The following is a 22821-nucleotide window of genomic DNA, read 5'->3' on the forward strand; positions in this document are numbered from 1 at the left end:
TGTGTTCTGTTACCGCCCCCTTGGTGGTCTTCACTCTAAGTCGCAGGGAGTACCTCTTTGTTGTGACAGTTGTTCTCATCCCTCCTATACCATGGACGATTAACTTGATGCTCTCACCAATAAGTCCAAGGCGCTGGGCAGCATTGTTTGTTATATAGTTGGTGTCAGAGGCAAGGTCAATAAGGGTGCCGATCAGCTGGCCTGAATTAGTTGTAACTTCCAGCAACATCATTACTACTGGGTACTCTTTCAGTCCACCTCCAGCAGTGCAGATCGTGGTTGAGGCTTTGTTGGAAAATGCCTTCCTGAGTTCTGCTCTCAACTCTGGAGTGACCTTTGCCAGGAGCTCTTCTTGCTGGCTTGTCAGCCCAAGGCCTTTTCTCTCCACCCTTTTGGTACTTTGCTCTTCGCTGCCAGCGTACTTCTCTTGAGCAATGGACTTGGGGCAGAGAAGATAGTGGTGAGACTCTTCTCTGCGGCAGTCCATTTTACTGCAGAGGAACTTCGGGTTGCAACGGCCATCCTTTGGGTGGAAGCACAGGCACCGATTGCATATACCATGGGTTTTTAGATGGGCCTTTCTTCTCTGGAGATCCATCTCCCTGAAGGCCTTGCAGACAAACAGCCTGCCAGCGTGTGTCTCATCAGCACAGGCAGTACATGAGTCAGAGCGTGGCTTCGACTGAGACCCTCTTTGGCCTGAGGTGGCTTTGGAGAACGCTTTCTTGACTCTTTCTGGCTTGTCTGCCGGGCCTCTCACTGAGGAGCTCCCCTCTCCAGGGCTTGCCTCCATCAGATCCAGCTCCTCCAGGATTACCTCTTGCTTCTTCAGAAAGCGCAGTAAGCATTCGAAGTGGTTGAGTGGAGCAAAACCATTCACAGCCTCAGACTTATGTGCAATCCACTTCTCCTTCAGAGAGCTTGGGAGCTTACTTTCAAGGGACTGCGCTACCCAACGGTTCTTTAGAACATCCTCTTCTCCCAGGATGACAAGGTTGCTAAGGGCCCGCTCCACGGCCTGGATCAGCTCAATTGCTTTCCTGGGGTTGTTTCCCTTCACGGAGGGTAGTCCCTGAACCTCCTCAGATATCTTCAGGACAATTTTCGCCTTGTTCCCGAAGCGGTTGTCGAGGCGCCTGAACATTTCATCCGCCGTCGCACAGCTGGACAGAACCAAGTCTTTCTTGACCCTGTCGCTGAGACTTGCTAGGAGATGGAACCTTGTAACACCAGCCGTCCTCTGTGGGTTTCCCAGCTGTTCCAGCTCCTCCCACTCAGCCTTCCACCGGTAGTAGTCCGTCAGGTCTCCTGAGAACGTGGGCAGGCGTGTTCTTTCAAGACTGACCTGTGGCCTAAAGCCATACGACCCAGGGTGCATGCCAGGGATGCTTTGTGGTGGTACATATGGGAAGTTTGGAAATGCAGGTGCTCTGGGGAATTGGGGCTGCCTGCCAGCTCTGGTGGGCCCCTCACCTGACTCGCTGTGCTCTCCATCAGCACCTGTTTCTTCAACTTCTTCTCCCCTGTCGAGCTCTTCAGTCCGCTTCAATCTCTGCCGCCACCAGTCATGCAGTCTGTTACCTAGCTTGTAGAGCTGCTGCTTGTACACCGTTATCTTAGCTCCAGAGACGAGGTTTTCCCATTCAAGCACCTTCTGCTCAAGCATGTTGATCCTCTCCATCAGGCTCTCTCTCAGGACCTGACAGTCTTCCTCCGGCAACTCAGTGTTCTCAACCTCAGCACATCTCTCCTCTGCGCCGTCAGCGTACAGTTTTATGTCGACGTAGGCGAATTTGGTCCATAATGTCTCCTTAGCAAGCTGGAGCGTCTTTGTATATGTGGCAAGGCACTTCGCCGTTTTCTCCTCTGCAAGAGCCACTTCTTCTTCTGCCTTTTCTTCCTCAGTTTCCACTTCTCCCAGAGCATCAATATATTCGAGACCAATGTCGTGCACCTTTTCAAAGTCCACACCAAGTGTTCTGATCTCGTCAATTAGTGCCCTTTTTTCTAGGAGATCTATAGTGAGGGACAGCTTTTTGGCTCTCTTGCTGAAGAGGGTTTGTGCTGTTGAGCGCTTTCCTTTCAGGGCCGCTAATTCTTCTGCGTCCATCTTCTTTTTCTGCAGCTGACCAAGGCGCCGTTACACAGAGGGGTCTATTCGGCCTATTCCTCTTCTTTTAGTGCTCCTTCACTGGTCAACGCTGAGAGGGTGGAGGCAGACTTGGCTCTTGACTTGATGCGCTCAAGCCATTGATTATTACTGTTCCGTTTTTCTCCCCACGGAAAGGGCAACCCGGTGTACAAAAGAAATTACTCAGCGTTCCACTTTTTGCTTGTTTATTTTTAAAAAGGGAAGCAGGTAATAATCTGAAAAGTAAGGAGTGCAACATTTCACTTATTATGCACATAGCACAAACATCACAGCTCACTCACCGTAATAGGTCAATAACAATAATCAATAATAAATAACATATCTATATCTCATGACAAATATCAAAATATAATTCAACTAACAATAGCATAAACTTCATTAATTAACTGCATTAATCAAAATACAAATATATAACAATAATAATTCATAATCTTTCATGTACACGTTTCAAATGTCAAGCATTATACACCATGTTCAATAACGAAAACCCATGCAAAAGTGCATTCAACCTTTCTCCGTGAACAAAAACTACAGCTCCCATGACGCCCCGCGGCAAACCAGGAAGTGCAGCCCCCACGTCAAGTGCCGGTCCCTGTGATTCACTTATCAAAACTAAACAAACAAGTATGGATAAACACGGATGGAACAACAACGTTATAAATCCAAATATTATCTTTATGTGCCACAGCTTCACCATTTCATTAACTTTTAACTTCTATTGTCAGTAACTTAACTGCTTGGATCTACCGGAGCATAGCGTTATCGCGTTTGCTTTAACATACAATACAGGGGAGCGGACAAAACACAGAGCGACGATACAGCATAGCGTTAGCAGACAACATGAAGCGTACAACATGAAAGCACACAAGAAAACAAGAACTTAAGAGAGCTTACCAAGTGGCTGCATACCGGGTTGAAAGTCAGTACAAAGAAACTACTCTTGCGCTTCCTTTTCACGGAGTAAACACCGGTCACATGGACCCACATTCACCCATCTCTTAAAGAGGAACTACACCATTGGGCTGCTGAACCTCGAACGGTTCTCAATGAATATTACTTGCGGGATTTTAGCTCTGGATTAAAATACACAAAAATAAAAAATAAACTACACAAATGACATAACTGCACAGAAAACACAACAATGTAAATACTTGAAACATGTGAAGTTCATATTCGGTTTAATAGCGGATAAAATTACAAATTAAACACTCAAGAATATTTACATTAACATGAATTTAAATCACACCGACTGTTGAATATCAAACAAAAACCAAGCCTTAAAGGACCTGTTTATAGACAGTACATTTACACTAATTGAAGATGTTGTTTATTGAGTTCCTTGACTTTTGTTCCTTCCCATGTTTGCAACAGAAGTATTTGTACATATGAATATCAAACACCAACACTGTATCCCCCCCTTTTTTTAAATTCCGAACAGTAAAAAACACATTCAACATAGCAAACAAAAATGTCCACATATTTTGCTATATTTCAATTATTACTATAAAACACCTACGCATTTTTGAGACCTACAGTTTTATTGAACAACATAGATGATACATGAAGTTAGATCTGATGGCCTTGTCTTTGATGCCATAGATGAGAGCACTCAGACATCTGGGGAAAAGGATGAAACACACATAAAGCATACTATAGATTTGTACCATTGTTAACCTGTCAGTGGTTTTTGAGATGGCAGTAACCAAGGGGCTGTATAAAGTTGAACAGAGACTGAGGGCCAGCTGCAACAAATGCAGCAGCAGTGTGTTACGAGCCTTACAAGCTGAAGCTTTGTCTGTGGAGGCTGACCTGGCTGCTATCACCACAGCAACAAAAGAGGAAGTGACTGTCACACTAGCTGATACAAACACAATTGAAGTGGACACCTTTTCATAATCATCAGACATTCGGCCAAGAAGTATTCTTTCCGTGGTACAAAAATCTTTCATCTGCAGACTCACCATGTCCTGAAATGGGTAATCTAACATTAAAATAACTCGTATGAGTATATTAAGTGAGCTGCATGCCCAAATCACAATAATAGCCAGTGCTGTGTTTCTGATGGTAATAATGGTAGCGTGTGTCAGTGGGTAGCACACAGCCACATATCTCTCCAGAGACATCACCACCAGCGTGAGAGGGGAGATTGTAGTTGTGAGAGCAGCAAGCATGGCAAAAACACCACATACAGGATATGTCAGTGTTATTCTACAAGCAGACAGTAGGTAAAGTAATTGACTCTGTGCCATCTGCATGGTGTCTGCACAAAGGAGGTTAAACAGAAGAATGTAACGGGAGGTCTCACAAAACACCAATTTACTCCTCAAAGTGAATAACATGATCCCGTTAATGAAGAGAAACACACAGCACGTCAATGTAATTGGAGCAGAAAACAACATAATTTCCAGTATTCCCAGTTTCTGCTGTTCAACAGTGATGTTCATCTGAAATGAAGTTTCATACAACATAGTACAACCAATTATGGGAGCCACTTGAAATTGAGATGAGCATCTTTCTATCCACATTTAAATTACCTGAAATAGCATTTCAGACCCTCCAACTCTATTGAATCCATATTTAAGTACAACACAGAAACAAAATGAATCTTGCGCAAATTGCGCTCTCAGAAAAGTAAAAATCCCATTGTTTTCACAGTCATGTCTATTGAGTTCACAGGCAAAACAGAAAGTGACCCACATGCATTAATTTACCCAGTGACGGTTAACATGTTGGATGCCATACCTGACTCCACGTGAGCAGAACTGGTCTGCAGGGTTTGTCTGGCATCACATGCATTTTAAGAACTCAATCCTCACACCCACTTCACGTGATATCATCACACATTTAACATGGCAACTGGATCTGTAATGGGTGATGTAATCATTTCAAATTTATTTCTCTATACCCTAGTCCATGTCATCATATTTCTCTTTGTGGATATGACACGAGTGGTTTTCTGATTTAGGAAGAAAAATTAGGAATATATAATTAGTCAGGATTTTGTGGTTCGTATGTAATTTATTTTGTCTATGAAAACTTATAATTTTTAAACAATTGGTACCTCCAATTAAAATAGCAGTAGCTAACAAAACTCCTTTAAGCTAAATACCTTTTAACGACGGTAAAACATGGACATGAGATTCAGTCACATTCAATCAGTCAATCAATCAACTTTAATTGCCAGACTCATGGTCCATTACACATACAAATACATACAGCAACACATACACAGACAACACAAACACAATTAAAAAAGACAATTATGCCAGTGTTTCCACATGGGTGACTGGTATCGCAGTCCAGGATTTGACAACAGCATAATAATAAAATATCATGAACCATTCAGTCAGCAAATACATTTGTACATCAAATTTCTCAACAGTGCATGAATTGTGTTGACTCCTACCATACAGAATAGTTCACTTGCACTGATCCACCTTGGTTTTTTGAGCAGTATCATCATAGGCAACTTGGAATTTCGGGAGGCTAGACTTTTTAAACTTGGTCCACAAGGGGGCAGTATACTGAGGACTACAGTATGCCTTAAACAGGCTCATCTTTACATTATCTGAGCATTAGTGGAATTTCCTAACCAGCATGTTAGCTTGTGCATATAACATGTGGCGCTGCCTAATGTCATCATCATCATATTTGATCTGTGATGATGTGACCCAGACATTTAGTTTTGTGGCTTACAGTTAAAGCTTGCCCTACAGATTAAAATAGCATGCATGTATTTGACATATTTGACACCATACTCAGTACTGTATATTCAGCATCTGTTGAAATCCAGCACTGCTAGGAGAAAAGCTAGCTAAATCATCAGCATACATAAGATGATTTACCAGGGTGTTGCCAACCAAGACAGGCCCCTCTCTGGCCCTACCTGCCAGGACCCAGGCCTTGTATGCATTCTTAGCTTCAGCATGATGAGAATCCACATGCTAATTCCACCCTGGCATGATGCGCTGACTCTTATTAGAGTAAGTAAAGCATGGCCTAGTGGCCTCATACTTAGCTCCTAGAATACAATTATACTTACAGAGGTCCTTACAGTGAGAGCTATCATTACAATTCACATCAGAGCACAAATTTGCATCTCTGGGTAGATATACATCACCTAAAAGACCATCAGTTCTTCCATAGTATAACATCACATCTTCATTTGTGAGCACAATCAAGTAACATGACAAAAGGGACATGCTCAGACATGGATGCCTCATATACAATATCCATTGATATTAAAATAGCACGAGCATCAGCAGTACCTCACTTATGTAAGAGTAGCTTTCTGCAGGTATGAGCTTTTGGCTAGATAGTGCAAGATTATTATCATCACAAAACTGATGGATATGATTCAAAAACAAGGAACCTTTGTCTGACAGGTCATCATTTACTTTATAGTTATTTGTGGACAGATTGTCAGAAATAAAAGAATTATAGGCAAGTCTATTCAAGTATTCATCTTCATTTTGTTGTGTCTCATATGGTGTGTACACATTGAGGATGGTTAACTCTTCGTTATTCATTCTTATCTGTGCAACAAAACACCAGTCAGCTTCAAGCCTAATGAAATGTATCATAGTGTCCAGCTTTTTGTGCCAAATGGTGGCCAAGCCCCCTGCTATCCTTCCTCTCACTATTCCTATAGATATCAGTAGTGGACTCACCAGCCCCATGGAAATGGTCACTGAAAGAGTTCAAATTTCCTAGGTCCTGTTTAAATAAAAAAAAAAGTTTCTTGTAGACATAAAATGTCAGAACTTTGCAGCAGCTTGTCAACTACAGCACGTCGTGCTTTGTCTCCTGCGTTGTTGCCCAGACATAGCCCATGACAGTTATATGATCCAACCTGCATAAAGTTTAATTGAGCAGTGTGGCTGCAGCCTCAATCGATACTCTTGCACTGAGTGATGCAGAGAGAGACCTAATTGTGCTAGCCTCCGACCCGTCCGCTTTGCCTGGTCATAATATCGCCTCAGAACAGAACCTTCTGTCCAGAGCTCTGGATTGTACATTTCCTCAACTTCATTGTACTCTGCAGACACTTGAAACAAGCTATATCTGTTTCCCGCCGTGACAATGGGCCCTAGTTTCGTGGCGCAGCACAGGGTGGCGCAGCCGGCGTAATGCAAGTTTCGACCCCCGCAGCCTTGCGCACGGTCAGTTTGGCAGTTTGGTGGTTCGCCTGCGCCAAGATGGGTGTGGCGGCGCAGTAGGGGGAGGCGTCACAGATTCAGCTTGGTGCAGTGGAAGTTTCGTGAAAAGCCCGCCAGCTCCAACCTAGTCTACTCTTGGCGTAAGGCGCAAGGCGCAAATAAAGTCCATTCATTCAAGGCGGGTTTCGAAAGCCCGCCAGCTCCAACCTAGTCTACTCTTGGCGTAAGGCGCAAGGCGCAAATAAAGTCCATTCATTCAAGGTGAATTACAGCTGGCGGAGTGGAAGTTTGGCTGACCGCAACTAATTGAATCAACACGTGAATTTATATCTATATAGATTTTACCGTCACATCTGACGTCAGATCAAAGGCGGATTGCACGCGTAACGGAAACTCAGCCTCTCGGACCAAAACATCTCCCTCTCTCTCTCCTGTTTTTCATATCTATCCACTGCTAATAAAATGCGTCTAAAAATTATTTAAAATTTCTGAGGTCTGAGGTCTCGCGCCTCGGCAGCCTGTTATCCGTGGAGAGACGCGCAACTTCGCCGCGAGCTGGAATCGGAGTACATATTTTAAGGTAGTGCATAATAAAATAAATTAAGTCAACTTTATTTGTATAGCACAAACAATAGGAGGTGCAAACAAAAAAAATGGGACTCGCCAAACAAGTATGGTTACTGATTGACATAATTTGATTTCATTTTGGATAAAATTTGACCAGTAATGCTATGCTTTATTCCCGAGAACATGTTTCTTGAACGTGTTAAGATATTAAGGCAACAAATTAACTTCAATGTATTATGTTGAGCTTATAAATATTCCAGAAAGAATGTTACTGTTGCAAGATGAGACCACATTTTATTATTTTGTAATAATTGATTTAAAACACATAGACATTTAATATCATATATATATATCAAATAAAATGCTTTCATTCATTTTCTGTTTAAAATGTTAAGTTATTTACCTGTGTCCCAAATCAATATAGTATCTCTTTAATGAGAGTAAAGCCCAAGTTATGCTTCCGCGTCGACACAACGCAAGGGGGCTTGCGGACCCCTTACGTCCTTGAGGACCCCCCTTACGTCCAACGCAAGGGCCTGACGTGTACCTCCCAAAAATCCTAGACGTGCGTTGAGGTGACGCAACACCAACGCAACACCAATGCAGTGGCATTGGCTGTGATTGGTCCACTAACTACATCCGCTGGAGACCGCTATCCGGTTTCCACTCATAAACACCGCCATTTAAACTTTTAAAAGGCTACTTTTATTGTTTGCACCTTGTTTTATTGTTTGCACCTTGTCGCTTTTGCACAAAGAAATAAAACACCAAGTTCTGAAAAATTGTGGATGTTTAAAGCCGGAAAGTAAACAAATAGGCTATAACGAGGCTAACGACGATATACGTCAAGAGTCTCGGTCGGTCGGTCAGTCTTTACAAAAAACATAGCGCCCTTTACCGGTGTGGCATTAAATTGCATTTCGACACGTAAACCCAACGCAGAACCATCGCGGTCTCCCAGCAACTGCGTGGCCGTTGCGTGATCACTACGCGGAAGCATAATCAGGGCTTAATGCTTCAATAGTTCAATGTGGCCTGGGGTGAGACCTACAGTTTCAGTCGACAACATAGATGATATATGAGGACGGATCTGATGGTCTGGTCTCTGATGCCGTAGATGAGAGCGGTTAGATATCTGGGGAAAAGGGTTAAACACATAAAAAATACTACGGATTCGTACCATTGATAACCTGTCAGTGGTTTTTGAGATGGCAGCAACCAAAGGGTTGTGTATAGTTGAACAGAGACTGAGGGCCAGCTGCAACAAATGCAGCAGCAGTGTGTTACGAGCCTTACAAGCTGAACCCCATTAATATTGTGATTTAATTATAACAGCAACAAAATGAATCCCACACAATTTGCATTCTTCGAAAAATAAAACTATCTCATTGTTTAATTGCAGTGATGTCTTTTGAGTTCAGGATATGTCAGCGTTATTCTACAAGCAGACAGTAGGTAAAGAAATTGGCTCAGTGCCATCTGCATGGTGTCTGCACAAAGGAGGTTAAACAGAAGAATGTAACGGGAGGTCTCACGAAACACCAATTTACTCCTCAAAGTGAATAGCATGATCCCGTTAATGAAGAGAAACACACAGCATGTCAATGTAATTGGAGCAGAAAACAACATCATTTCCAATGTTTCCCATTTCTGCTGTTCAACAGTGATGTTCATCTGAAATTAAGTTTCATACAATAAAATAGACATTGATGGGAGCCACATGAATTTGAGATGGGATATATTTTCAACCACTTTGAATCAATTTGAATAATCTGTATTTATTATGTAAGATGTTCAAACCCCATTAATATTGTGATTTAATTATAACAGCAACAAAATGAATCCCACTCAATTTGCATTCTTCGAAAAATAAAACTATCCCATTGTTTAATTGCAGTGATGTCTTTTGAGTTCACATGCAATACAGACATGTATCCACATTCATTTTCCCAGGGCTGACGGCTAGCATGTTGTATGCAATGCCTGACTCCATATGGGCATAGCTGGTCTGCAGGGTTAAGTTGTCCCCCCATGCATCTAAACAGCTAAATCATCACACCCACTTTGCATGATATCATCACACAAGAAAAGCTAGCTAAATCATCAGCATACATAAGCATACATAAGATGATTTACCAGGGTGTTGCCAACCAAGACAGGCCCCTCTCTGGCCCTACCTGCCAGGACCCAGGCCTTATATGCATTCTTAGCTTCAGCATGATGAGCGCCAAGATGGGTGTGGCGGCGCAGTAGGGGGAGGCGTCACAGATTCAGCTTGGTGCAGCGGAAGTTTCATGGCAAAAAGCCTCGCCGAGGCTCAACGCATGAGCTCCGGGAGGCTACCTATAGACTCCAGTGTCTCCAGGCCGAGCACCGGCATGCTGAGGGAGAGGAGGAGAGGCAGTCGGCCCTGGCGAGGGCCAGGGAGCTGGTTTCCGCCAGCCCGTGGCTCAGGGGCTCATTGCCTGCCTGGGTCAGGGGCTTCCTCCTAACCCCTGAGCTCCAGCCATCCTCAGCCACAGCCAAGCCTCCAGTCCAGGCCTCAGCCACAGCCAAGCCTCCAGCCCAGGCCTTAGCCACAGCCAAGCATCCCGCCCAGGCCTTAGCCACAGCCAAGCATCCAGCCCAGGCCTTAGCCACAGCCAAGCATCCAGCCCAGGCCTTAGCCACAGCCAAGCATCCAGCCCAGGCCTTAGCCACAGCCAAGCATCCAGCCCAGGCCTTAGCCACAGCCAAGCATCCAGCCCACGCCTCGGTCACAGCCCTTGTCTCGGCCTGTGGTCTTCAGTCGGCGGCTCGGCCGACACCTGCCATTAGCCTTCAGTCGGCGTTCCGGTCGACACCTGCCAGTGGTCTTCAGTCGGCGGTCCGGTCGACACCTGCCAGTGGTCTTCAGTCGGCGGTCCGGCCCTCACGCCCGGCCTCCTGAGCGGTCCCGCCCGCTAGGTCGCCCTCACGCCCGGCCTCCTGAGCCGTCCCGCCCGCTAGGTCGCCCTAACGCCCGGCCTCCTGAGCGGTCCCGCCCGCTAGGTCGCCCTCACGCCCGGCCTCCTGAGCGGTCCCGTCCGCTAGGTCGCCCTCATGCCCAGCCTCCTGAGCCCTGCCTCCTGGCCCCCTCCACCCGCCCTACGTATCATGGACCCTAGGGACATCTGGGATCTGTCCCTTAAGGGGGGGGTACTGTCATGCCGGTGTGGTAATGTCTTGTCTTGGGGTTTTGTCTTGTCATTTCCTGTTTTATTTTGAAAATAACTCCCTTCTCGTTTCAGGTCACTTGCCCTTCCTCATGTGTTCCCTGGTCTTATGTCATCCCTGGTCCCTGATTGTTGTCACCTGTTGCTCGTTATCCCTCTGTGTATTTAAGTCTGCGTCTCCCCTTGTCTTGTGCCAGTTTGTTCCTGTTTCTCGTCACGTCACGTTCCACGTCACCTTCCATGTCACCTTCCACGTCACGTTAAGTTAAGTTGGTATTTTTGTAGTTTTGTTTGTAGCCTCGTTTTGTTTCCTCCCGGTGGAGTGATTTTGTGTTAATACTTTTTGTGTTACGAATAAAAGCCTTTTTTTACTGCTACTGCCCTGCATCTGAGTCCTCCCTCCATGCCCAAGTCTGACAACAGACATGTATCCACATTCATTTTCCCAGGGCTGACGGCTAGCATGTTGCCTGACTCCATATGAGCATAGCTCGTCTGCAGGGTTTAGTTGTCCCCCCATGCATCTAAACAGCTAAATCATCACACCCACTTTGCATGATATCATCACACAAACATGGCAACTGAATGTGTAAACAAGCAGTAATGGGTGATGTAATCGTTTCCAAGTTATTTCTCCATTCCCTAATCCATGTCCTCCTATTTCCCTTTGTGAACATGACAAGAGCATTATTCTAATTAGGAATAATGTATGTGGATCTTAACTTTCAGGATTTTGTGGTTCGTACTTCAAGACAATACATTTTATATGGACAATAAAAGTGTACCACTTTTAAGCTACTAGAAATTTGGCTTAAATAGTATAAATACATAAACAGTATAAAAGTGAAAATAGAATCCAAAAAAATCTGAGTGAAAATATATTCTTTGAACTATTCATAAACAGCTTGTTATGGGTATTGTATTCCAGTGATACTCTCATTGTCAAATATCTTATGATGATATTATAAAAAAACCTTTGATTACTTTTGATTTAATAAAATATGGTAAGAATCGGCTCAACAACCAATTAGAAATATTTGAATATGGTTGATGGAAAATTAAGTATCGTAGCTGATACAGCTAATATGAAATAATTTAGAATAAATTGAGCCAGTAATGCACCTTATTACTTATATATTGCTGGAAACTTATCTGGTTCCTCTGATCTTTATCTTGATTCACTGCTGTGGTTTAATCTCTTACAACCTGAAATTAAAGATACGTCAGGTTAGAGAAAGTGGGTTGCAGGTAAGTAGGAATAGATTAATGATGGAACAGCCTTTTGTCCACAGCTGGGTCTGATGATAGGTCAAATAGTTAAAAATAAGTACTGCGCTTTCGTGTCATTTCTAACCCAAAATTTGTGGTTATTGATGACTAACTACCATTTCAATGAGATTTTAAAGAAATGCAAAAACTGGTACAGTTCTCGATTCATATAAACCTGCATGTAATTATCTTGGGTTGAGGTCACATTAAAATATGGTATATACTATGTAAATACTTGAAACATGTGAAGTTCATATTCGGTTTAATAGCGGATAAAATTACAAATTAAACACTCAAGAATATTTACATTAACATGAATTTAAATCACACCGACTGTTGAATATCAAACAAAAACCAAGCCTTAAAGGACCTGTTTATAGACAGTACATTTACACTAATTGAAGATGTTGTTTATTGAGTTCCTTGACTTTTGTTCCTTCCCATGTTTGCAACAGAAATATTTGTACATATGAATATCAAACACCCCCCTTTTTTAAAATTCCGAACAGTAAAAAAACACATTTAACATGGCAAACAAAAATGTCCACACATATTTTGCTATATTTCAATTATTACTATAAAACACCTACGCATTTTTGAGAACTACAGTTTTATTGAACAACATAGATGATACATGAAGTTAGATCTGATGGCCTTGTCTTTGATGCCATAGATGAGAGCACTCAGACATCTGGGGAAAAGGATGAAACACACATAAAGCATACTTTGGATTCGTACCATTGATAACCTGTCAGTGGTTTTTGAGATGGCAGTAACCAAGGGGCTGTATAAAGTTGAACAGAGACTGAGGGCCAGCTGCAACAAATGCAGCAGCAGTGTGTTACGAGCCTTACAAGCTGAAGCTTTGTCTGTGGAGGCTGACCTGGCTGCTATCATCACAGCAACAAAAGAGGAAGTGACTGCCACACTAGCTGATACAAACACAATTGAAGTGTACACCTTTTCATAATCATCAGACATTTGGCCAAGAAGTATTCTTTCCTTGGTACAAAAATCATTCATCTGCAGACTCACCATGTCCTGAAATGGGTAATCTAACATTAAAATAACTTGTATGAGTATATTTAGCGAGCTGAAGGCCCAAATCACAATAATAGCCAGTGCTGTGTTTCTGATGGTAATAATGGTAGCATGTCTCAGTGGGTAGCACACGGCCACATATCTCTCCAGAGACATCACCGCCAGCGTGAGAGGGGAGACTACATTTGTGAGATCAGCAAGCATGGCAAAAACACCACATACTGGATATGTCAGTGTTATTCTACAAGCAGACAGTAGGTAAAGTAATTGGCTCAGTGCCATCTGTATGGTGTCTGCACAAAGGAGGTTAAACAAAAGAATGTAACGGGAGGTCTCACGAAACACCAATTTACTCCTCAAAGTGAATAACATGATCCCGTTAATTAAGAGAAACACACAGCATGGCACTGTAATTGGAGCAGAAAACAACATAATTTCCAGTATTCCCCGTTTCGGCGGTTCAACAGTGATGTTCATCTGAAATGAAGTTTCATACAACATAGTATAACCAATTATGGGAGCCACTTGAAATTGAGATGAGCATCTTTCTATCCACATTTCAATGACCTGAATTAGCATTTCAGACCTTCCAACTCTATTGGATCCTAATTTAAGTACAACACAGAAACAAAATGAATCTTGCACAAATTGCATCCTCAGTAAAAATTCCATTGTTTTCACAGTGATGTCTATTGAGTTCACATGCAAAACAGAAAGTGACCCACATGCATTAATTTACCCAGTGACGATTAACATGTTGGATGCCATACCTGACTCCACGTGAACAGAACTGGTCTGCAGGGTTTGTCTGGCATCACATGCATTTTAAGAACTCAATCCTCACACCCACTTCACGTGATATCATCACACAATTAACATGGCAACTGGATCTGTAATGGGTGATGTAATCGTTTCAAATGTATTTCTCTATACCCTAGTCCATGTCATCATATTTCTCTTTGTGGATATGACACGAGTGGTTTTCTGATTTAGGAAGAAAAATTAGGAATATATAATTAGTCAGGATTTTGTGGTTCGTATGTAATTTATTTTGTCTATGAAAACTTATCATTTTTAAACAAATGGTACCTCCAATTAAAATAGCACCAGCTAACAAAACTCCTTTAAGCTAAATACCTTTTAACGACTGTAAAACATGGACATGAGATTCAGTCACATTCAATCAGTCAATCAATCAACTTTAATTGCCAGACTCATGGTCCATTACACATACAAATACATACAGCAACACATACACAAACACAATTAAAAAAGACAATTATGCCAGTGTTTCCACATGGGGTGACTGGTATCGCAGTCCAGGATTTGACATCAGCATAATAATAAAATGTCATGAACCATTCAGTCAGCAGATACATTTGTACATCAAATTTATCAACAGTGCATGAATTGTGTTGACTCCTACCATACAGAATAGTTCACTTGCACTGATCCACCTTGGTTTTTTGAGCAGTATCATCATAGGCAACTTGAAATTTCGGGAGGCTAGACTTTTTAAACTTGGTCCACAAGGGGGCAGTATACTGAGGAGTACAGTATACCTTAAACAGGCTCATCTTTACATTATCTGAGCACTAGTGGAATTTCCTAACCAGCATGTTAGCTTGTGCATATAACATGTGGCGCTGCCTAATGTTATCATCATCACATTTGATCTGTGATGATGTGACCCAGACATTTACTTTTGTGGCTTACAGTTAAAGCTTGCCCTACAGATTAAAATAGCATGCATGTATTTGACATATTTGACACCATACTCAGTACTGTATATTCAGCATCTGTTGAAATCCAGCACTGCTAGGAGAAAAGCTAGCTAAATCATCAGCATACATAAGATGATTTACCAGGGTGTTGCCAACCAAGACAGGCCCCTCTCTGGCCCTACCTGCCAGGACCCAGGCCTTGTATGCATTCTTAGCTTCAGCATGATGAGAATCCACATGCTAATTCCACCCTGGCATGATGCGCTGACTCTTATTAGAGTAAGTAAAGCATGGCCTAGTGGCCTCATACTTAGCTCCTAGAATACAATTATACTTACAGAGGTCCTTACAGTGAGAGCTATCATTACAATTCACATCAGAGCCCAAATTTGCATCTCTGGGTAGATATACATCACCTAAAAGACCATCTGTTCTTCCATAGTATAACATCACATCTTCATTTGTGAGCACAATCAAGTAACATGACAAAAGGGACATGCTCAGACATGGATGCCTCATATACAATATCCATTGATATTAAAATAGCACGAGCATCAGCAGTACCTCACTTATGTAAGAGTAGCTTTCTGCAGGTATGAGCTTTTGGCTAGATAGTGCAAGATTATTATCATCACAAAACTGATGGATATGATTCAAAAACAAGGAACCTTTGTCTGACAGGTCATCATTTACTTTATAGTTATTTGTGGACAGATTGTCAGAAATAAAAGAATTATAGGCAAGTCTATTCAAGTATTCATCTTCATTTTGTTGTGTCTCATATGGTGTGTACACATTGAGGATGGTTAACTCTTCGTTATTCATTCTTATCTGTGCAACAAAACACCAGTCAGCTTCAAGCCTAATGAAATGTATCATAGTGTCCAGCTTTTTGTGCCAAATGGTGGCCAAGCCCCCTGCTATCCTTCCTCTCACTATTCCTATAGATATCAGTAGTGGACTCACCAGCCCCATGGAAATTGTCACTGAAAGAGTTCAAATTTCCTAGGTCCTGTTTAGATAAAAAAAAAAGTTTCTTGTAGACATAAAATGTCAGAACTTTTCAGCAGCTTGTCAACTACAGCACGTTGTGCTTTGTCTCCTGCGTTGTTGCCCAGACATAGCCCATGACAGTTATATGATCCAACCTGCATAAAGTTTAATTGAGCAGTGTGGCCGCAGCCTCAATCGCTACTCTTGCACTGAGTGATGCAGAGAGAGACCTAATTGTGCTAGCCTCCGACCCGTCCGCTTTGCCTGGTCATAATATCGCCTCAGAACAGAACCTTCTGTCCAGAGCTCTGGATTGTACATTTCCTCAACTTCATTGTACTCTGCAGACACTTGAAACAAGCTATATCTGTTTCCCGCCGTGACAATGGGCCCTAGTTTCGTGGCGCAGCACAGGGTGGCGCAGGGTGGCGGAGCCGGCGTAATGCAAGTTTCGACCCCCGAAGCCTTGCGCACGGTCAGTTTGGCAGTTTGGTGGTTCGCCTGCGCCAAGATGGGTGTGGCGGCGCAGTAGGGGGAGGCGTCACTGATTCAGCTTGGTGCAGCGGAAGTTTCATGGCAAAAAGCCTCGCCGAGACATAGCCAAAAGCCCGCCAGCTCCAACCTAGTCTACTCTTGGCGTAAGGCGCAAGGCGCAAATAAAGTCCATTCATTCAAGGCGAATTACAGCTGGCTGAGTGGAAGTTTGGCTGACCGCAACTAATTGAATAAACACGTGAATTTATATTTATATAGATTTTACCGTCACATCTGACGTCAGATCAAAGGCGGATTGCACGCGTAACGGAAACTCAGCCTCTCGGACCAAAACATCTCCCTCTCTCTCTCCTGTTTTTCATATCTATCCACTGCTAATACAATGCGTCTAAAAATTATTTAAAATTTCTGAGGTCTCGCGCCTCGGCAGCCTGTTATCCGTGGAGAGACGCGCAACTTCGCCGCGAGCTGGAATCGGAGTACATATTTTAAGGTAGTGCATAATAAAATAAATTAAGTCAACTTTATTTGTATAGCACAAACAATAGGAGGTGCAAACAAAAAAAATGGGACTCGCCAAACAAGTATGGTTACTGATTGACATAATTTGATTTCATTTTGGATAAAATTTGACCAGTAATGCTATGCTTTATTCCCGAGAACATGTTTCTTGAACGTGTTAAGATATTAAGGCAACAAATTAACTTCAATGTATTATGTTGAGCTTATAAATATTCCAGAAAGAATGTTACTGTTGCAAGATGAGACCACATTTTATTATTTTGTAATAATTGATTTAAAACACATAGACATTTAATATCATATATATATATCAAATAAAATGCTTTCATTCATTTTCTGTTTAAAATGTTAAGTTATTTACCTGTGTCCCAAATCAATATAGTATCTCTTTAATGAGAGTAAAGCCCAAGTTATGCTTCCGCGTCGACACAACGCAAGGGGGCTTGCGGACCCCTTACGTCCTTGAGGACCCCCCTTACGTCCAACGCAAGGGCCTGACGTGTACCTCCCAAAAATCCTAGACGTGCGTTGAGGTGACGCAACACCAACGCAACACCAATGCAGTGGCATTGGCTGTGATTGGTCCACTAACTACATCCGCTGGAGACCGCCATCCGGTTTCCACTCATAAACACCGCCATTTAAACTTTTAAAAGGCTACTTTTATTGTTTGCACCTTGTTTTATTGTTTGCACCTTGTCGCTTTTGCACAAAGAAATAAAACACCAAGTTCTGAAAAATTGTGGATGTTTAAAGCCGGAAAGTAAACAAATAGGCTATAACGAGGCTAACGACGATATACGTCAAGAGTCTCGGTCGGTCGGTCAGTCTTTACAAAAAACATAGCGCCCTTTACCGGTGTGGCATTAAATTGCATTTCGACACGTAAACCCAACGCAGAACCATCGCGGTCTCCCAGCAACTGCGTGGCCGTTGCGTGATCACTACGCGGAAGCATAATCAGGGCTTAATGCTTCAATAGTTCAATGTGGCCTGGGGTGAGACCTACAGTTTCAGTCGACAACATAGATGATATATGAGGACGGATCTGATGGTCTGGTCTCTGATGCCGTAGATGAGAGCGGTTAGACATCTGGGGAAAAGGGTTAAACACATAAAAAATACTACGGATTCGTACCATTGATAACCTGTCAGTGGTTTTTGAGATGGCAGCAACCAAAGGGTTGTGTATAGTTGAACAGAGACTGAGGGCCAGCTGCAACAAATGCAGCAGCAGTGTGTTACGAGCCTTACAAGCTGAACCCCATTAATATTGTGATTTAATTATAACAGCAACAAAATGAATCCCACACAATTTGCATTCTTCGAAAAATAAAACTATCTCATTGTTTAATTGCAGTGATGTCTTTTGAGTTCAGGATATGTCAGCGTTATTCTACAAGCAGACAGTAGGTAAAGAAATTGGCTCAGTGCCATCTGCATGGTGTCTGCACAAAGGAGGTTAAACAGAAGAATGTAACGGGAGGTCTCACGAAACAACAATTTACTCCTCAAAGTGAATAACATGATCCCGTTAATGAAGAGAAACACACAGCATGTCAATGTAATTGGAGCAGAAAACAACATAATTTCCAATGTTTCCCATTTCTGCTGTTCAACAGTGATGTTCATCTGAAATTAAGTTTCATACAATAAAATAGACATTGATGGGAGCCACATGAATTTGAGATGGGATATATTTTCAACCACTTTGAATCAATTTGAATAATCTGTATTTATTATGTAAGATGTTCAAACCCCATTAATATTGTGATTTAATTATAACAGCAACAAAATGAATCCCACTCAATTTGCATTCTTCGAAAAATAAAACTATCCCATTGTTTAATTGCAGTGATGTCTTTTGAGTTCACATGCAATACAGACATGTATCCACATTCATTTTCCCAGGGCTGACGGCTAGCATGTTGTATGCAATGCCTGACTCCATATGAGCATAGCTGGTCTGCAGGGTTAAGTTGTCCCTCCATGCATCTAAACAGCTAAATCATCACACCCACTTTGCATGATATCATCACACAAACATGGCAGACCTTCCAACTCTACACATTCAGTATGTGTAAACAAGCAGTAATGGGTGATGTAATCGTTTCCAAGTTATTTCTCCATTCCCTAATCCATGTCCTCCTATTTCCCTTTGTGAACATGACAAGAGCATTATTCTAATTAGGAATAATGTATGTGGATCTTAACTTTCAGGATTTTGTGGTTCGTACTTCAAGACAATACATTTTATATGGACAATAAAAGTGTACCACTTTTAAGCTACTAGAAATTTGGCTTAAATAGTATAAATACATAAACAGTATAAAAGAGAAAATAGAATCCAAAAAAATCTGAGTGAAAATATATTCTTTGAACTATTCATAAACAGCTTGTTATGGGTATTGTATTCCAGTGATACTCTCATTGTCAAATATCTTATGATGATATTATAAAAAAACCTTTGATTACTTTTGATTTAATAAAATATGGTAAGAATCGGCTCAACAACCAATTAGAAATATTTGAATATGGTTGATGGAAAATTAAGTATCGTAGCTGATACAGCTAATATGAAATAATTTAGAATAAATTGAGCCAGTAATGCACCTTATTACTTATATATTGCTGGAAACGTATCTGGTTCCTCTGATCTTTATCTTGATTCACTGCTGTGGTTTAATCTCTTACAACCTGAAATTAAAGATACGTCAGGTTAGAGAAAGTGGGTTGCAGGTAAGTAGGAATAGATTAATGATGGAACAGCCTTTTGTCCACAGCTGGGTCTGATGATAGGTCAAATAGTTAAAAATAAGTACTGCGCTTTCGTGTCATTTCTAACCCAAAATTTGTGGTTATTGATGACTAACTACCATTTCAATGAGATTTTAAAGAAATGCAAAAACTGGTACAGTTCTCTATTCTTATAAGCCTGCATGTAATTATCTTGGGTTGAGGTCACATTAAAATATGGTATATACTATGTAAATACTTGAAACATGTGAAGTTCATATTCGGTTTAATAGCGGATAAAATTACAAATTAAACACTCAAGAATATTTACATTAACATGAATTTAAATCACACCGACTGTTGAATATCAAACAAAAATCAAGCCTTAAAGGACCTGTTTATAGACAGTACATTTACACTAATTGAAGATGTTGTTTATTGAGTTCCTTGACTTTTGTTCCTTCCCATGTTTGCAACAGAAGTATTTGTACATATGAATATCAAACACCCCCCTTTTTTAAAATTCCGAACAGTAAAAAACACATTTAACATTGCAAACAAAAATGTCCACACATATTTTGCTATATTTCAATTATTACTATAAAACACCTACGCATTTTTGAGAACTACAGTTTTATTGAACAACATAGATGATACATGAAGTTAGATCTGATGGCCTTGTCTTTGATGCCATAGATGAGAGCACTCAGACATCTGGGGAAAAGGATGAAACACACATAAAGCATACTTTGGATTCGTACCATTGATAACCTGTCAGTGGTTTTTGAGATGGCAGTAACCAAGGGGCTGTATAAAGTTGAACAGAGACTGAGGGCCAGCTGCAACAAATGCAGCAGCAGTGTGTTACGAGCCTTACAAGCTGAAGCTTTGTCTGTGGAGGCTGACCTGGCTGCTATCATCACAGCAACAAAAGAGGAAGTGACTGCCACACTAGCTGATACAAACACAATTGAAGTGTACACCTTTTCATAATCATCAGACATTCGGCCAAGAAGTATTCTTTCCTTGGTACAAAAATCATTCATCTGCAGACTCACCATGTCCTGAAATGGGTAATCTAACATTAAAATAACTTGTATGAGTATATTTAGCGAGCTGAAGGCCCAAATCACAATAATAGCCAGTGCTGTGTTTCTGATGGTAATAATGGTAGCATGTCTCAGTGGGTAGCACACGGCCACATATCTCTCCAGAGACATCACCGCCAGCGTGAGAGGGGAGACTACATTTGTGAGATCAGCAAGCATGGCAAAAACACCACATACTGGATATGTCAGTGTTATTCTACAAGCAGACAGTAGGTAAAGTAATTGGCTCAGTGCCATCTGTATGGTGTCTGCACAAAGGAGGTTAAACAAAAGAATGTAACGGGAGGTCTCACGAAACACCAATTTACTCCTCAAAGTGAATAACATGATCCCGTTAATTAAGAGAAACACACAGCATGGCACTGTAATTGGAGCAGAAAACAACATAATTTCCAGTATTCCCCGTTTCGGCGGTTCAACAGTGATGTTCATCTGAAATGAAGTTTCATACAACATAGTATAACCAATTATGGGAGCCACTTGAAATTGAGATGAGCATCTTTCTATCCACATTTCAATGACCTGAAATAGCATTTCAGACCTTCCAACTCTATTGGATCCTAATTTAAGTACAACACAGAAACAAAATGAATCTTGCACAAATTGCATCCTCAGTAAAAATTCCATTGTTTTCACAGTGATGTCTATTGAGTTCACATGCAAAACAGAAAGTGACCCACATGCATTAATTTACCCAGTGACGATTAACATGTTGGATGCCATACCTGACTCCACGTGAGCAGAACTGGTCTGCAGGGTTTGTCTGGCATCACATGCATTTTAAGAACTCAATCCTCACACCCACTTCACGTGATATCATCACACATTTAACATGGCAACTGGATCTGTAATGGGTGATGTAATCGTTTCAAATGTATTTCTCTATACCCTAGTCCATGTCATCATATTTCTCTTTGTGGATATGACACGAGTGGTTTTCTGATTTAGGAAAAAAAATTAGGAATATATAATTAGTCAGGATTTTGTGGTTCGTATGTAATTTATTTTGTCTATGAAAACTTATCATTTTTAAACAAATGGTACCTCCAATTAAAATAGCACCAGCTAACAAAACTCCTTTAAGCTAAATACCTTTTAACGACTGTAAAACATGGACATGAGATTCAGTCACATTCAATCAGTCAATCAATCAACTTTAATTGCCAGACTCATGGTCCATTACACATACAAATACATACAGCAACACATACACAAACACAATTAAAAAAGACAATTATGCCAGTGTTTCCACATGGGGTGACTGGTATCGCAGTCCAGGATTTGACATCAGCATAATAATAAAATGTCATGAACCATTCAGTCAGCAGATACATTTGTACATCAAATTTATCAACAGTGCATGAATTGTGTTGACTCCTACCATACAGAATAGTTCACTTGCACTGATCCACCTTGGTTTTTTGAGCAGTATCATCATAGGCAACTTGAAATTTCGGGAGGCTAGACTTTTTAAACTTGGTCCACAAGGGGGCAGTATACTGAGGAGTACAGTATGCCTTAAACAGGCTCATCTTTACATTATCTGAGCACTAGTGGAATTTCCTAACCAGCATGTTAGCTTGTGCATATAACATGTGGCGCTGCCTAATGTCATCATCATCACATTTGATCTGTGATGATGTGACCCAGACATTTAGTTTTGTGGCTTACAGTTAAAGCTTGCCCTACAGATTAAAATAGCATGCATGTATTTGACATATTTGACACCATACTCAGTACTGTATATTCAGCATCTGTTGAAATCCAGCACTGCTAGGAGAAAAGCTAGCTAAATCATCAGCATACATAAGATGATTTACCAGGGTATTGCCAACCAAGACAGGCCCCTCTCTGGCCCTA

General features: G+C 41.5%; 3 protein-coding genes across 3 annotated transcripts; all 3 read right to left on the reverse strand.

The window, feature by feature from the left end:
- Positions 1 to 3681: 3681 nt before the first annotated feature.
- On the reverse strand, positions 3682 to 4596 carry LOC311025278 (odorant receptor 131-2-like; the record flags this gene model as incomplete). The annotated part of the gene is made up of 1 exon (XM_084028129.1): positions 3682 to 4596. The coding sequence occupies one exon, from the start codon at positions 4594 to 4596 to the stop codon at positions 3682 to 3684; it is 915 nt and encodes a 304-aa protein (XP_083884255.1).
- Positions 4597 to 12944: 8348 nt separating this feature from the next.
- Positions 12945 to 13863, reverse strand: LOC311025340 (odorant receptor 131-2-like; the record flags this gene model as incomplete). The annotated part of the gene is made up of 1 exon (XM_084028192.1): positions 12945 to 13863. Exon 1 carries the CDS (start codon positions 13857 to 13859, stop codon positions 12945 to 12947), a length of 915 nt encoding a protein of 304 aa, XP_083884318.1. The 5' UTR covers positions 13860 to 13863.
- A 4258-nt stretch (positions 13864 to 18121) lies between these two features.
- Positions 18122 to 21397, reverse strand: LOC311025341 (odorant receptor 131-2-like; the record flags this gene model as incomplete). Its single annotated transcript, XM_084028193.1, has 2 exons — positions 20510 to 21397; positions 18122 to 18209 (listed from the first exon to the last, which is right to left on the reverse strand). Exons 1-2 carry the CDS (start codon positions 21391 to 21393, stop codon positions 18122 to 18124), a joined length of 972 nt encoding a protein of 323 aa, XP_083884319.1. The 5' UTR covers positions 21394 to 21397.
- Positions 21398 to 22821: the final 1424 nt, after the last annotated feature.

This window comes from Eutrigla gurnardus (genome assembly GCF_963514095.1).
Source record: "Eutrigla gurnardus genome assembly, chromosome: 15".
Taxonomy (NCBI): domain Eukaryota; kingdom Metazoa; phylum Chordata; class Actinopteri; order Perciformes; family Triglidae; genus Eutrigla; species Eutrigla gurnardus.